We start from the raw sequence: 14,710 nt of genomic DNA, 5'->3' as shown, positions 1-14,710 counted from the left end.
CATCCATGATATACTTTAATTTTTAATGACTATATTTAGTTTTAACCACGACTTAAAAAGTAAATCTAAGCAAAGAACTCCCATTGCTCTCTGTCAGTTCAAGATAAAAAAACAAAAACAAAATAAAACAAAATCTATGTTAAAATTTGACCCATCAAAATTCCTCAGTATTGAGCTGCCTAAAGCTGTTTTCCAGAAAGAAGAGACTTGCTTGCCTATAGAAGAATTCTCCTTTGATCATAGAGTCAGTGAATAATCAGGAAAGTAAAAGATAATACCAAAAAAAAAAGCTTTTTATTTCAAGTTCAATTTAGAGTTTTTGTTCTTATAATTAGCTACAAATGAGACTATACTGTCATTTGAATATGGGCAACAGGGGGCACTCAGAGAAGAAAGTGCCATGTCTTAGAGCATGTAGAAATTTCCAGCAAATTTCTTGATCCTTAGTGCAGTTTAGTTTTTAAATTACAGGTAGAGCAAAAGAAATATTTTTTTCTGCAATTATGAATGTTACTGATTACATTGTATTGGACTTCTTTTGTTTGTGAGAGATACGTACTCAAATTTCTAAATTATTTTGATAGTACAGACTCAGCAAGTACCAAGTACCATCTGATTTTGTGGATGGGAATTTCTATAAAATAGAATCATGAGAACAATTTGAAATATATATGTGTGTTTTTCATTTGGGTGTATCCGTGTGTAACAGTGACCTTTTCTTTTGGCTTTAGGGTGATATTTATAAAACAAGGGGTGGTGGACAATCTGTTCAGTTTACTGATATTGAGACTTTAAAGCAAGAATCACCAAATGGGTAAGTAACCATCAAAAATCTCTGTATAAAAGTTGGTCATTTTCTTAGCTGCTTATTTCTGAGGAACAGAACAGCCTGTGAAATGTATCATTAATTCTCCAAAGGGATGTAGATAGTATTTCCCTACCTCTAATATTTTTCCTCTTCTTAGATGCAAAAATAATTGTTGCATCATGTTTCCCCTTTTTCAGTAGTCGAAAACGAAGATCTTCCACAGTAGCACCTGCCCAACCAGATGGTGCAGAGTCTGAATGGACCGATGTAGAAACAAGGGTAGGGGAAAAATTAAATATTTCTCTGCTTACTAAAATTAGGTTTGTCACGTTTTAAACTCCACAGCTCTAGATTTTTATGCTCTTTGAAAACGCTGAGGTATAATCTCACATTGCCAGTGCACCATGTAGGCCTATTCCTAGAATAACAAGAATCCACTTCATCAGGAACCCCCTTGCAACTGTTACTCCTGAGGAGAAGCTCTTGGAAAGAACATGGGAAGGTAGGGGTCAGGAGGCTAAGCTATGGCCTTAGCCACCAACTCTCTTCACGAACTTATCTAAAATGAGATGAGTTACCTAGATGACCTCTAAAGACCTTTCTGACTCACAACATTTGTGGCCTGTGCCAGAAATAAATTACAAGTGACTGATGTTTTAACATAAGAGTCTTTGCTGAACTAGAAAGCAATATTGCATTTCACTTAGGTGTAGAGCCCACTAAATAACTGTATTTTATAGACTATTGAGAGGAGCTGATCTTTTTCCTCTTGTCATTTTCCTCTCAGTGTTCCGTGGCTGTGGAGATGAAAGCAGGATCCCAACTGGGACCTGGATATCAGCATCACGCACAACCCAAGTGAGCACTGACTAACTGCGGTCTTGCTGTGTGCTTTTTTCCTCCTTTGGTCTTTACGTTATTCTACCATCTATCCACTTGTTGTTCAGAACAAATATATGGTTTTGGTTTTCCCCTTGGACGATCTGGGCCCCCACGGGAAGACTGCAGTAGGAAGCTGGAATACTGAGAGCCTCAGAAGGCTGGATAAGAGCAATCAGAGCTGCAAGGCAGGCGGTGGGGGAAGATTGGTGGCTCTTATTCATATTCTGCCAATGCTCATAAAGCTTTCTGAGGCCGAACTGAGAGTACCTCTAAGGAGGGAAGGCTAAAGGCTTAAGTTGGGGACTAGACAGCTTTGTGTAAATCATTGTTTTCTGACTTGCTTCTTGGTCTTGGTGTAGCAATACGTGTTCACTAAAATAAATAACACTGAATGGAAGAATTTATAGTAGGGAAGAAATTGTACCTTTTCCTCTTCTGTTAAACTCATACTCAGGAGTCTGACCCAGTCTTTTTCCATATTTTAATAAAATCCCTTCTTTACAAATACATGCATTCATATATAAAATGTTATAAACGTATATATACATATATACGTAGATATAACATTTTAAACATTTACATTCCTTAACGAGCAATTTAGAAGATTGTTGCAGCAGGATAAAGATGGGAAATCCTGTTTTCTAAATTTAATACTAAGATAAGCATATTTTATAAAAGTTGTTTGCTTTCTCAGAGGGACTTCTCAAAGACCTTCTAAAGATTGATTTGCTATGAATGTGTTACTAATTGCAAAGTTCAACTCTTTAAGTGCTGGTTGTTGTGTTTTAGGCGCAAAAAGCCATGAACTGACAGTCCCAGTATTGAAAGAACATTTTCATTTGTGTGGATGATTTCTCGAAAGCCATGCCAGAAGCAGTCTTCCAGGTCATCTTGTAGAACTCCAACTTTGTTGAAAATCACGGACCTCAGCTACATCATACACTGACCTAGAGCAAAGCTTTCCCTATGGTTCCAAAGACAACTAGTATTCAACAAACCTTGTATAGTATATGTTTTGCCATATTTAATATTAATAGCAGAGGAAGACTCCTTTTTTCATTGCTGTATGAATTTTTTATAATGCTTTGTTAAAATATATTTCATGTATACTTATAAACTAATTCACACAAGTGTTTGTCTTAGATGATTAAGGAAGAATATATCTAGATCATGCCTGATTTTTTTATTGTGACTTTTCCAGCCCTGGTCTGAATTTCTTAAGGTTTTATAAACAAATGCTGCTATTTATTAGCTGCAAGAATGCACTTTAGAACTATTTGACAATTCAAACTTTCAAAATAAAGATGTAAATGACTGGCCAATAATAACCATTTTGGGAAGGTGTTTTGAATTTTGTATGTATATATTCACTTTCTGACATTTAGATATGCCAAAAGGGTTAAAATCAAAAGCACTAAGAATTAAGTAGTTGTGTGATGGCCGTTCATTCAGTCCTCCCAGCATCTGGCACAGTGGCCTGCATTCACCTGGCACTCATTGTTTGTGGGACAAATTGAAAGATAGCACTAAAAAATACAAGATAATATGTTAAATGGACAATGCCTTTTTTATGTGACAACCATAATTATCTACATATTAAGTATGACTTCTAGACATTTAAACAAAAAACATTGGGGACAACATAAATTAGAAAAAATAATGTCGAAACTATGGTGAAATATCCCATTGCATGGGTGAACACACATTTTACTTGAATTTAATTTGGATTTGAGGCTGATTTTTTTTTTTTTGAGGTGGAGTTTCGCTCTTGTTTCCCAGGCTGGAGTGCAATGGCACGATCTTGGCTCACCGCAACCTCTGCCTCCCGGGTCCAGGCAATTCTTCTGCCTTTTGTATTAGATTATTCTGCTAATTCTGTATTTTTAGTAGAGACAGGGTTTCTTCATGTTGGTCAGACTGGTCTCGAACTCCCAATCTCAGCCGCCTGCCTCGGCCTCCCAAAGTGCTGGGATTACAGATGTGAGTCACCGTGCCTGACCACTTTTTTTTTTTTTTTTTTTTAACTAAAATGATAGTTTAATATTTTGTTATTCATAATAAAAGTGTGGTATTAGTCCTTGCCAAAAGCTGATTCAAAAGTTAAGGGAGAAGATAAAATGCACTAGTCACTCACAGTATAGTAGTAAACAATGTTATATATGTGTTTGTGTGTGTGTGTGTTGAGTTTTTTTTGGGGGGGAGGGGATGGATTTTTGCTTTTACTGCCCAGGCTGGAGTGCAATGGCGTGATTTCAGCCACCACAACCTCCGCGTCCCAGGTTCAAGCAATTCTCCTGCCTCAGCCTCCCCAGTAGCTGGGATTACAGGCATCTGCCACCAGGCCCAGTTAATTTTGTATTTTTAGTAGAGACAGGGTTTCTCCATGTTGGTCAGGCTGGTCTCAAACTCCCAACCTCAGGTGATCAGCCCTTCTCAGCTTCCCAAACTGCTGGGATTACAGGCGTGAGCCAACACACCTGGCCTATATGTGTGTTTTTAGAATGCTTCAGAACACTAAACGTTAAATTGCTATTGTAGTAGATACAGAATTTATTTCTTGATTTTCTTGTTTTTAAATTTTTTTCCAGAAACAGGGTCTTGCTCTGTTGCACAGGCTGAAATGCAGGAGTGCAATCATGACTCACTATAACCTCAAACTCCTGGACTCAAGTGATCCTTCTGCCTCAGCCCCCCAAGTAGTTGGGACCACAGGTGCTCAGCACCATGCCCAGCTAATTAAAAAATTTTTTATTTTTTTAGAGATGGGGTCTTGCTATGTTGTCCAGGCTGGCTTTTTTCTTACTTTTTTGAGATGAGATCTCATTCTGTCACCCAGAAGGGAGTGCAATGACATGATCACAGCTCACTGTAGTCTCAGCCTCCCAGGCTCAAGCAATCCTCTCAGCCTCTTGAGTAGCTGCAACTACAGGCAAATGCCGGCACATCTGGCTAATTTTTTATTTTTGTAGAGATGGGGCCTTGCTCTGTGGCCTTGTCTAGTCTCAAACTCCTGACCTCAAGCAATCCTCCCAACCTGGCCTCCCAAAGTGCTAGGATTACAGGCATGAGCCACTGTACCCAGCCTGCTTTTTAAATTATTATTTAACAGAGACAGCCTGGGCATGGTGGCTCACACCTGTAATCCCAGCACTACAGGATGGCTTGAGCTCAGTTCGAGACCAGCCTGAGCAACATGCTGAAATCCCATCCCTACAATTTAAAAATTAGCCATGCATGGCGGCACATACCTGTAGTCCCACCTACAGGGGAGGCTGAGGTGGGAGGATTGCCTGAGCCTGGGAGGCAGAGGTTGCAGTGAGCTGTGATGGCGCCACTGTGCTCCAGCCTGGGCAATGGAATGAGACCCTATCTCAAAAAAAAAAAAAAACAACACAAAGTAATAGGGACTGGGTCTCACTATGTTGCCCCAGGCTGGTCTTGAACTCCTGGGCTCAAGCAATCCTCCCGCCTTGGCCTCCCCAAAGTACTTGAATTGCAGGCATGAGCCACCATGCCCTGTCCCAACCCACTTAAAAAAAAAAAAAAAAAAAAAAAATTTAGCCAGACGCAGTGGTTCACGCCTGTAATCCCAGCACTTTGGGAAGCCAAGGTGGGCGAATCACCTGAGGTTAGGAGTTTGAGACCAGCCTGGCCAACATGGTGAAACCCCATTTCTATTAAAAATACAAAAAATTAGCCAGGCGTGGTGGCACGCGACTGTAATCCAAGCTACTCTGGAGGCTGTGGCAGAATAGCTTGAACCTGGGAGGCAGAGGTTGCAGTGAGCCGAGATCGCGCCATTGCACTCCAGCCTGGGGAACCAGCAAAACTCCGTCTCAGGAAAAAAAAAAAAAAATTTTAAATGGCTTATTGCATAGTATTTTCAAAATATTAATGGGAAATTTTTACTATGATAGGAGAATATAGGGCAGTGGAATTTGTCTGAAGTAACTGTTGAATGCACTAAGTCCTTCAACACAAAAGGAAATGCATGAGTACTGACATTTTGCTTAGCTACTTCTCTTTAATAGCTGTGGTTAGTGCTTACTGTTTGATACCCTGTAAAAGTGCGTATACGTGGAGAAAACGATTATTTCCTCAGTGACCACAAAGTGCCACTTGCCAACCAGATCAGTTTTTTTTTGTTTGTTTGAGACGGAGTTTTGCTCTTGCTGCCCAAGCTGGAGTGCAATGGCACGATCCCGGCTCACTGCAACCTCCGCCTCCCGGGTTCACGCGATTCTCCTGCCTCAGCCTCCCTAGTAGCTGGGATTACAGGCACCCGCCACCACGCCCAGCTATTTTTTTGTATTTTAAGTAGAGACGAGGTTTCACTATGTTGGCCAGGCTGGTCTCGAACTCCTGACCTCAGGCGATCCACCCGCCTCAGCCTCCCAAACTGCTGGAATTGCAGGCATGAGCCACCGCACCCGGCAGATCAGTTTTTTAAGTACACTGCTGGAGGTACACAGTATTTTGGACTGACTCATTGTAGCTTTGGAAATGTTTGGATTTTTAAATAGCTTTAAGCTTTCTTGACCAAAATTCCACTATAATGGCTTCTTAGATTTGGATGAAAACTCAGTAGCTTTATTTTTAAAAAGTTTGATAGCTTTATAAAAACTTTTTTTAAAAATTCGGGATATGAAAATATTTGTTTGTAGTTAAGATTGACCCAAATAGGACTCTAGATTGGTGGATTCCAACAGAAATGTTTCATCAGAGATGATTATTAAATAATGGCATGGACTAAATAAAGAAGGTTCCCGAAAAAAAAAAATCTTGAACTAACCTTCCAGTAAACTAAGCAAATTCCACGAGCAATGTAAAGGTGACCATTTTTGAAGGTAGGAATTTAAATTGGGTTCAGATAACAAATAACAGGTTGTATACAATTTACCCATAATCCCCCTTCCCCGAAGCACTAGGCGGTGAAGTTAGGCTTCTGGATTCCAACTCCACGCTCCACCGCGCGGAACTATGCAATCTTGGGTTAGTTACCAGGTCTAAGGCTTCTAGATTCCAAATCCACGCTCCACCGCGCGGTAACTACACTATCTTGGGCTAGTTACCGGCTCTAAGACTTAATTTTGCCATCTGCAAGATGGAGATAACATCCAACTCCTGCTGTGTGAGGATTACGTGAATCCTTGTAGAATGTGGCTCAGTTACTGGGCTATAGTAAGCGCTCCACGGCTACTGCTATCATAATGCCGTTAGTTTGCTCGTCCTCCTACATCTACCTACATCTATCTATCTCACCCAAGGCCCAGCGCTAAGCAGCGACGTCCATGGTGGGACGCAGCCTTTACCCTCAGGGTCAGCGCCGGCTGGGAAGGCCGCGACCTAACTGGGAGATTACGAACAGTGTCACCACGGCCACAGCGCAGCTCCTGCCAAGTCAAGCAGCTCATGGAACCAACGGCGGCGAAGTCCGAATACCTACGCAACCCTATCCTAAAAGTGTTTTTAACCGTCTCAAGTCCTATAATTTAACAAAATAAAGTGAGACCGTAACTGTTGGCGCTGAGAAACTTTCTCAACAGGAAGAACGAATCAGCCGCAGCGCGCAGGCGTCTTCAATCGGTCCTGGGTCCGCCTCTTCCGCCCGGTGCGGGCGCCGATTGGTCCGCGTGGTCACATAAGAGACTGCGCATAGGCGCAAGAACCTCTTTCCTCAGCTGTCGCGAAGGTGCTCGGTCCTTCCGAGAAAGCTAAGGCCGCGTTGGAGTGAGGGCCTCACTTCATCCGGCGACTAGCACCGCGTCCGGCAGCGCCAGCCCCACACTTGCCCGCGCTATGGCCTCCGTCTCCGAGCTCGCCTGCATCTACTCGGCCCTCATTCTGCATGACGATGAGGTGACCGTCACGGTGAGTGCGGGCGCGGGTCGGCGGCCTGGCTGCCTGTGGGCGGCGACTCCCGCCTCTCCAGGCGGTTCCCGGCTCCAGGCCGTTGGGCCCAGCACTTCCGGCCGGGGCCAGGCCGCGAAGACAGGCGGCATGGGGCGGGCGCTCCTGGGGGCTGGGGCCTCTCTCGCAGAGCGGGACCTGGGCCCCCGGGACCACGTGCGGGCCCGGGGGGCGTGGAGTGCGCTTGAGGCTGGGTTCTCCGGCTCCAAGATCCTTCGTGTAGAAAAGCTTTTCCGCAGCGCTTGGGCACCCTGACCCGCGCCTCGTCTCTCTCAGGGACACTTACTTGGAAGTCTTTTGGTATAATTGCCTTGAATTCCCCGGGTCGTGGAGGATAGCGCCCCAGCTCGGCTCCACCTTCCAGGTCCTAACTTAAAAATAGCCGCGTGACTCAGGCAAGTCCCAGCCCGTGAAACAGCAGTGATGGGCTCGCCTCATTGCAGGGCGCCTGGCACACATCTCTTTTGCTTGTGATAGAATATTTGAGCTGGTTAAACATGTCCTGTACACTTTTTATTGAGTGACTTGCCTTTGACTTGCAGCGTTTTGGAGATACTACATACGCTATGTTTTGATGGACTGACGTTTTTATTTGTTGTAGGAGGATAAGATCAATGCCCTCATTAAAGCAGCCGGTGTAAATGTTGAACCTTTTTGGCCTGGCTTGTTTGCAAAGGTAAGGTGATGGTGGCAAAGTGATGTGGTAAAGCCTGCTGATTTACGAGGGCAGGTGTACATGCTGAAGTACCTCCAGCAGTGCCATAAGGCCCCACATGCCGCTGGATCTCCTAGGTGTATTTGGTTGCATTTATATCTCTAGGAGCTAAGAAGATTTCAGTTTCTCAAGTCTTATGTTTCCTTATCAGACTCTGGTTTCCCCTTTTGCTCTGAAACCATGGTCAAAAAAAAAAAAAATCTGAATCAGGTCATTGATTCCCAAAAAGGATCACCCGGGAGATAGGTACTACCCATGTTAAAGTTGCAAGCAAATTCTTGCATTAAACCTGTGGTTTAATGGACATTTGGGTTTAGCGGACTTCATTGACACAGTAGGTACTATGTGTTGGGATATAAAAGACTAATAAAGACGAGATTCCTGGTCATGGAGCTTGCACTGGCTATTTTCCATTGTACAGGTTACTTAATCTCTGGCAAGTTAAGCTGATAGCATCTAACTCCGGGGTTGTGTCCTCTAAAGAGTTTTGAAAGATTGTAAACATTGTATCTATGTCATCTTTAAGTCCTATGTTTAGTAGACTGAAAATTTGAGTTCACTGTTCAGAGGAGACATGGAATTGTGCAAAGAATATTCATTTGAGTGTTTCAGGAAGTTTGGATTATTTTTTTGCCAACATGTTATTTGTAAAAGGAGGGGAAATCAGCTACCTCAGGAGGTTCTTAACATATAGGAAAGTAATTATCAGATTCAAAGCTGAACAATAGTGTGTTGCCCTGTCTAACCTAAGTTTTGGCTGTTAGCAAAGAAAAGCCAGTGTCTAGGGTATTGATTCCAGGGCCTTCCACTAATAACAAAATCCCAGGATGTTCCATCTCTTATATAAATGTATTTGCATATAACCTATGCACATCCTCCTGTATACTTTGGAAGTCTACATGTTTGGTATGCATGCGTTTCCACTGTTGAAACCATGGATGTGGAACCCACTGTATATAGTGTTAGGGGTTGATCACTGTAACCTGGAAGGGGGGATACTTTTCGTTTTTGGTGCGTGAGTGCTGTGTAACAAGGACAGAACCGGGCATTTACCTATGCATGCACATGTATTGCAGGCCCTGGCCAATGTCAACATTGGGAGCCTCATCTGCAATGTAGGGGCTGGTGGACCTGCTCCAGCAGCTGGTGCTGCACCAGCAGGAGGTCCTGCCCCCTCCACTGCTGCTGCTCCAGGTAGGAAACATGGAGTTTCTAGTATTGGGAGGAGTGTAGAGATTTAAAAAATATATATAGTATTATAGGTAAAATTGCCGTTAATTTTCCACAAGCAGATGATGTATGGAAATCCTAACACCTGACTGTTTTTTTTTCTAGCTGAGGAGAAGAAAGTGGAAGCAAAGAAAGAAGAATCTGAGGAATCTGATGATGACATGGGCTTTGGTCTTTTTGACTAAATCTCTTTTATAACGTGTTCAATAAAAAGCTGAACTTTACTGCTGTTGGTCTTGCCCATAGCTTGGGAATGCGCTCTGCAAAAATGGTATCAGTTTTGTAATGTTGGCTTTCAACCTATTCTGCCATGACAGGCTGGATTTTCCCTGCCACTGTTGCCAGATGTGAGATCATAGACAATCCTGATGCTAACAAGAAGGCACCTCATGGTACAGTGTTAAAAACTGCACTGGGGTGGCAGGAGGAAAGATCAGAGCAGATGCTTTGTCCAGGTTACCTGTATAAACTTGAGGATTATAAGGTGTGTCCCCTCCACTGGGGGCAGAGGGTAATACAGACCAGCATTAGAAAGCCTCCTGGGTAATTACCCTATACAACCCTGCCTAATAATGAACTTTGACCTATGCTGAATTGACTGCTACATCCCAAGGTTGTAAAGAAACTAAGACCTAGCTGTGTAATGTCTCACCAAATGCTTGGGTAACACTGAAGGAATGCAGAAAGTTTACTTCATAGTTTATTAAGGTCCCCAGTTACACAAAGTGGATAAAACAAGATTCAAACCTGGGTTCCAAAAGCTAAGAGCTTTTTTTGTTTGCCAATTAATAATACCATGAGGCCGGGCGCGGTGGCTCAAGCCTGTAATCCCAGCACTTTGGGAGGCCGAGACGGGCGGATCACAAGGTCAGGAGATCGAGACCATCCTGGCTAACACAGTGAAACCCCGCATCTCTACTAAAAAATAAAAAAAAATAGCCGAGCGAGGTGGCGGGCGCCTGTAGTCCCAGCTACTCGGGAGGCTGAGGCAGGAGAATGGCGTAAACCCGGGAGGCGGAGCTTGCAGTGAGCCGAGATCCTGCCACTGCACTCCAGCCTGGGTGACACAGCGAGACTCCGTCTCAAAAAAAAAAAAAAAAAAAAAAACCATGAATGGAAATTTCGACTTTTCAGGCTTGGATTATATAATAAACCATGGGTATTGTGTATTCAGAGCAGCTAATGACATGCCAGGCACATGAATGAGTCTTATCCTTATCTGCATTAGCATTTAATAGATGAAGACATTCAGTGATGAAAAGCATGACTTCTAGCCGGGGCTGTCATGTCAATGTGAAAAAGACCATTTGTATAAGTTACTGCAACTACTTGGGGAAAATGGCAGTTCTACTTCAAGAGAAACTACATGTGGACATGAGGATACATGCCTGGGAATGTTCAAAGCAACACTTTGAGCAAAGACATTAAGTATATGCATCTGATAAGAGAAATATAAAAGATGGGATGGTGAACAATTTAGGATCTTGAGTAGTGCAGTTAACAATGGGTAGGAGTATGTAGGTGTCAGTATTAAAGAGTTTTTAAGTTTTTTGAGAGGGGTTCTAGGCTGGAATGCATTGGTGCAGTCATGGCTTACTGCAGCTTCAAACTCCCAGGCTCAAATCAATCATCCCACTTCAGCCACCCCCAAGTGGCTGGGACTACAGGCATGCCACCATGCCTGGCTAATTTTTTGTAGACAAACCTCAACCTCCTGGTGTCAAGCGATCTGCACGCCTTGACCTCCCAAAGTGCTGGGATTGCAAGTATGAGCCATCATGCCTGGCTAGTTTTGTGTTTTTAATATATGGCTTGAGCATCCCTTACCCAAAAAACAAAACATCAACATGACACTCAAAGGAAATGTTCATTGGAATGTTTTGGATTTTCGGGTTAGGAATGCCCAACCTGTATATTAAAACCATAGGCCAGGCATGGTGGTTCATGCCTGTGATTCCTGCACTTTGGGAGGCTGACGCAGGAGGATCACTTAAATCCATGCCCGCCTCTACAAGAAATTTTTAAAAAAATCAGTGCAGCGCGGTGGTATTCGCCTGTGGCTTCAGTGAGCCATGTTTGTACCATTATACTCGAGACTGGGTGACAGGGCGGGACCCTGTCTAAAATATCTAAGATCATAAAGTATATATAAAAACCTTAGGTATATGCAAATATTCCAAAGTCTGAAAAAAAATTAGAAATCTGAAACAAATGGTCCCAAGCATTTTGGATAAGGGATGCTCAGCCTGTACTAAAGGGCAGTTGTGAACTAGTGAGGATGGTGTCACGAGACAAAGATAGGTGATAGCCTATATCCACATGTTAATGCCTGCTTTTCCTTCACCCATTAACAGCTAACATTAGCTAGGACTGCTCATCTGTGTGGCATCTCATTCTTCACAACAGTCCCATGACAGGATGACCCCATGTTGGGGATGGGGAAGTGGAAGCTCTCAGGTTACAAACTAGTAAGTGGGTGGGTGAACTAGATTAAAACCCCACTCTGAGTCCCTGTTCTCTTAACATCATGGCCCATGCTTCTGGTCGTGTCTCCTACCTGCATCAGCTTCCTCATCTGTAATGACTGTAGGGTTCTGAAGAGGTAACAGTAGGAATTCTTTGTGCTGAGTGAACAAGTGTCAGAGGAAGGAATACTAACACTTCACCAAGCTGAAGAATGGGTTAAAGAGAATACTAACAAGATATGGGAAAAGGACAGCATCTAGAAGAGCAGACATTAAGTGGTAAGCTAGGGATATTGTAAATATCAAACTCAGCTGTCCAAACAATCCAATCAACTAAAATGTTCACTAGCAAGACTCCAATGTTAACAGTCTGTAAGTGCATGGCCCAGGCTTCTCCCCCCACTCAGACTGCATTCTCTCCCTCTCCCTTGGAGGAAGAGAAGAACCATCATCAATGGCAAATGACAGTTGCAGCAAAGCAACACCAAGAGCCAACCTCACGCCCAGCAGAGAATGCTGTCCTGCCACCTCCTCATGGTTTCCAGTGCTGTACACATTGAGAGAAACTTCTCTAGTAAGGAACTACAGAATTGATGCCTGAAATTATACTCTTGGTCTAGCTTTTTTTTTCTTTTCTCAATTTATTTGAGACAGGGTCTCACTGTTGCCCAGGCTGGAGTGCAGTGGCATGGTCATAGCTCACTGCAGCCTTTCTTGGGCTAAGTGATCCTCCCGCCTCAGCCTCCTGAGTGGCTGGGACTGTAGGCATGAGCCACCCTGCCTGGCATGGCCCAGCTTTTTAAGAAATCTTAATATAGCTAAAAATCTTTCTAAAGAACAATTTGAAAATCAAATTAGAAGACCCACATACATACATAGAACTACTAACTTAATTCATCCGATACTGAATGAAGTCCTCTTTGTTCCATCTGCTTTCTGGTTCTCCCGAGCCTCCTTTTTTCTTTTTCTTTTCAGAAATGGGAATATCTACTTCATATTGGGGAATGAAAGAGGTAAGTGAACATTCAATACTTGTTACTTCCCTTTTGCATACAGTACAAGGAACACGGTTGCCATCCCTAGTTCCCCAAATCTCCAGGTCTAATAGGTCCAAGCCTCATGCTCCTCAAACGGCCTACCCCCCATTCTGTTTGTTTGTTTTTTGTTTTGTTTTGTTTTGTTTGAGACAGAGTCTCACTCTGTTTTCCAGGCCTGAGTGCAGTGGCACGATCTCGGCTCACTGCAGCCTCCGCCTCCAAGCGATATTCCTGCCTCAGCTTCCTGAGTAGCTGGGATTATAGGCATGCACCACCACACCTGACTAATTTTTGTATTTTCAGTAGAGACAGGGTTTCACCATATCGGTCAGGCTGGTCTCGAACTCCTGACCTCATGATCCGCCCGCCTCAGCCTCCCAAAGTGCTAGGATTACAAGGGTGAGCCGCTGCACCCGGCCCCCCATTCTTATCAATCAGGCAGGTTTGGTTTCTCATATTTCATACTTCTGATTGTTCACCAAGCATACATGTTACTTTGCTTACATTTCCATTGCTCTCAGCATTGTGTTCACATCTCCTGTAGCCACTGGTCCATGTATCCAGGTCCATGGCTGGCCAACTCACACCCCTTGAGAAGTCTATCAGCAGGAGCCCAGATTAGGCATGAAGGGCTCTCATGTTCTGGAGAACTGTAGGAACAGACATGCTCACAGACAAACCATCTAAACAACTTCGAAAACCTGTATTGTCACGGAATGTGTTGCACAATAGAATAAGTAAAAATATCCAAAAGCTCCTGCCAATTGTTTTACTCTCTAATCCTTTTTTTTTTTTTTTTTGCTGCTTCTCGACTGAAAATAAGGAGAGAACCACATGTGAAATTTTAAAACCACCTTTTGGAAGAGAAAAACACTCTTAATTAAAATGAAAGAATTAGGTGCAGTGGCTCAAGCCTGTAATCCCAGCACTTTAGGAGGCCCAGGCAGGCAGATCACTTGAGCCCAGGAGTTCCAGACCAGCCTGGGCAACAAAGTGAGACCTCCATCTCGACAAAAAAGAAAAAAAGAAAAAAATTATAATGTCCAGATTATTGATCTGACCAGAACAGTCCAGGTTCCATGATGCATGCAGTGGTGTCTGTGATCTGACTTTTGAGAGACATCTGGCTGTGTTTCAGAAGAACTAAAAATACAAGTGCTGTAAAACTTTAAAGCAGCCATGTTTATCTCAAGCTGAATTATTCAGGCTTGCTTACAAAGATGAGAGAGAAGTGGCCTGTAAAATGACAGAGAAAAACATGAAGGGCTGGTCGCTGTATCTTACAAAAGTATGCGTGTGGAGGGGACTCCGTGACGTGGCAGAAGAAATGCTGGGTTGACACAGCTGAAGTGCCAGGCCTAACTTTACCCTGTCATAGCTGTGTGAACTTATGAAGGTACTCAACCTCTCTGAGCAAGTTCATTGTTTTGTTTAAAATTGTTTTGAGACAGAGTCTTGCTCTGTCACCCAGGCTGGAGTGCAGTGGCACAATTTCAGCTCACTGCAACCTCCCAGGCTCAAGCAATCCTCCCACCTCAGCCTCCCAAGTAGTTTGGATTACAGGTGCATGCCGCCATGCCCGGCTAATTTTTTTGTATTTTTTGTAGAGACAAGGTTTCGCCAGGTTGCCCAGGCCGATCTTGAACTCCTGGACTCAAGTTAT

At 43.4% G+C, this 14,710-nt stretch overlaps 2 protein-coding genes, 1 long non-coding RNA gene and 1 other non-coding gene across 11 annotated transcripts in view; 2 read left to right on the top strand and 2 right to left on the bottom strand.

Moving 5' to 3' along the window:
* Positions 1 to 3,115, top strand: part of LOC105487826 (kinesin family member 23) — a 34,756-nt gene extending 31,641 nt beyond the window's left edge. For 3 of the 8 annotated variants that reach the window (XM_011751487.2, XM_011751458.2, XM_011751451.2), the window contains 4 exons: positions 732 to 814; positions 1,006 to 1,087; positions 1,596 to 1,666; positions 2,480 to 3,115. In XM_011751487.2, coding sequence (XP_011749789.2) covers positions 732 to 814; positions 1,006 to 1,087; positions 1,596 to 1,666; positions 2,480 to 2,495 — 252 coding nt within the window. In that variant the 3' untranslated portion in view covers positions 2,496 to 3,115. The remainder of the gene's footprint in view (positions 1 to 731; positions 815 to 1,005; positions 1,088 to 1,595; positions 1,667 to 2,479) is intronic. The other 5 variants (XM_011751466.2, XM_011751476.2, XM_011751496.3 and 2 more) reach the window with 3 other exon arrangements.
* LOC139364442 (uncharacterized) lies at positions 2,859 to 6,642 on the bottom strand. Its single transcript, XR_011626404.1, has 2 exons — positions 6,483 to 6,642; positions 2,859 to 3,216 (listed from the first exon to the last, which is right to left on the bottom strand). It is a non-coding gene; the product is annotated as an uncharacterized lncRNA (long non-coding RNA).
* A 91-nt stretch (positions 6,643 to 6,733) lies between these two features.
* On the top strand, positions 6,734 to 9,769 carry LOC105487864 (ribosomal protein lateral stalk subunit P1). The gene is made up of 4 exons (XM_011751501.3): positions 6,734 to 7,561; positions 8,202 to 8,276; positions 9,392 to 9,509; positions 9,651 to 9,769. The coding sequence occupies exons 1-4, from the start codon at positions 7,490 to 7,492 to the stop codon at positions 9,728 to 9,730; spliced, it is 345 nt and encodes a 114-aa protein (XP_011749803.1). The 5' UTR covers positions 6,734 to 7,489; the 3' UTR covers positions 9,731 to 9,769.
* Positions 9,770 to 12,408: 2,639 nt separating this feature from the next.
* Positions 12,409 to 12,623, bottom strand: LOC112428717 (small nucleolar RNA U3). The gene has a single exon (XR_003020762.2). It is a non-coding gene; the product is annotated as a small nucleolar RNA U3 (small nucleolar RNA).
* Between the last annotated feature and the right edge of the window lie 2,087 nt (positions 12,624 to 14,710).

Source organism: Macaca nemestrina, chromosome 7, assembly GCF_043159975.1.
Source record: "Macaca nemestrina isolate mMacNem1 chromosome 7, mMacNem.hap1, whole genome shotgun sequence".
In the NCBI taxonomy this organism is placed as follows: Eukaryota; Metazoa; Chordata; class Mammalia; order Primates; family Cercopithecidae; genus Macaca; species Macaca nemestrina.
Note: the sequence above shows the minus strand (reverse complement) of the source record. Positions and strands in the feature narration are given on the sequence as shown.

Bases quoted from the DNA above. Each gene is read 5' to 3' on its own strand.
- LOC105487864 (XM_011751501.3), top strand. From the start codon at position 7,490: ATGGCCTCCGTCTCCGAGCTCGCCTGCATCTACTCGGCCCTCATTCTG. The intron at 7,562-8,201 runs GTGAGTGCGGGC...TATTTGTTGTAG, and splicing joins ACGATGAGGTGACCGTCACG to GAGGATAAGATCAATGCCCT. The intron at 8,277-9,391 runs GTAAGGTGATGG...CATGTATTGCAG, and splicing joins GGCCTGGCTTGTTTGCAAAG to GCCCTGGCCAATGTCAACAT.